This window comes from Capsella rubella, unplaced genomic scaffold (genome assembly GCF_000375325.1).
Source record: "Capsella rubella cultivar Monte Gargano unplaced genomic scaffold, Caprub1_0 scaffold_149, whole genome shotgun sequence".
NCBI classification, from domain to species: domain Eukaryota; kingdom Viridiplantae; phylum Streptophyta; class Magnoliopsida; order Brassicales; family Brassicaceae; genus Capsella; species Capsella rubella.
The window spans coordinates 8,170-8,490 of record NW_006238779.1 but is presented as its reverse complement, the minus strand read 5'-3'; the positions used below and the strand labels follow the sequence as shown (position 1 = coordinate 8,490).

The following is a 321-nucleotide window of genomic DNA, read 5'->3' as shown; positions in this document are numbered from 1 at the left end:
CTCTATAAATTTGTTTCTACGATTACTTTTCAATCATATTCTTCTCCCAACCTAAAAAACCCTACTCGGCAAAAATGTCTATGGCTCTTCCCCTCTCATTCACACCACTCAAAGATTTGAAACCTTACAAAAACTCATGGCGTATTGAAGTCAAAATTCTTCATAGTTGGAGAATGTTTTCAGCTAAGTCTGGTGAATCAATAGAATTGATTCTTGCGGATGAAGAAGTATGTCTTTTATTTTCCTTTTATTTAATTTATAAAACGTTCATATAGTTTATAATAGTTTATTTTTAATGTATAGGGTGACAAAATGGGAGCT

The 321-nt window shown here is 31.8% G+C and overlaps 1 protein-coding gene across 1 annotated transcript in view; it reads left to right on the top strand.

Moving 5' to 3' along the window:
• The first annotated feature begins 74 nt into the window (after window positions 1-74).
• Window positions 75-321, top strand: part of LOC17874273 (replication protein A 70 kDa DNA-binding subunit D) — a 2,497-nt gene continuing 2,250 nt past the window's right edge. The window contains exon 1 of the mRNA XM_023782714.1: window positions 75-192. Coding sequence (XP_023638482.1) covers window positions 75-192 — 118 coding nt within the window. The remainder of the gene's footprint in view (window positions 193-321) is intronic.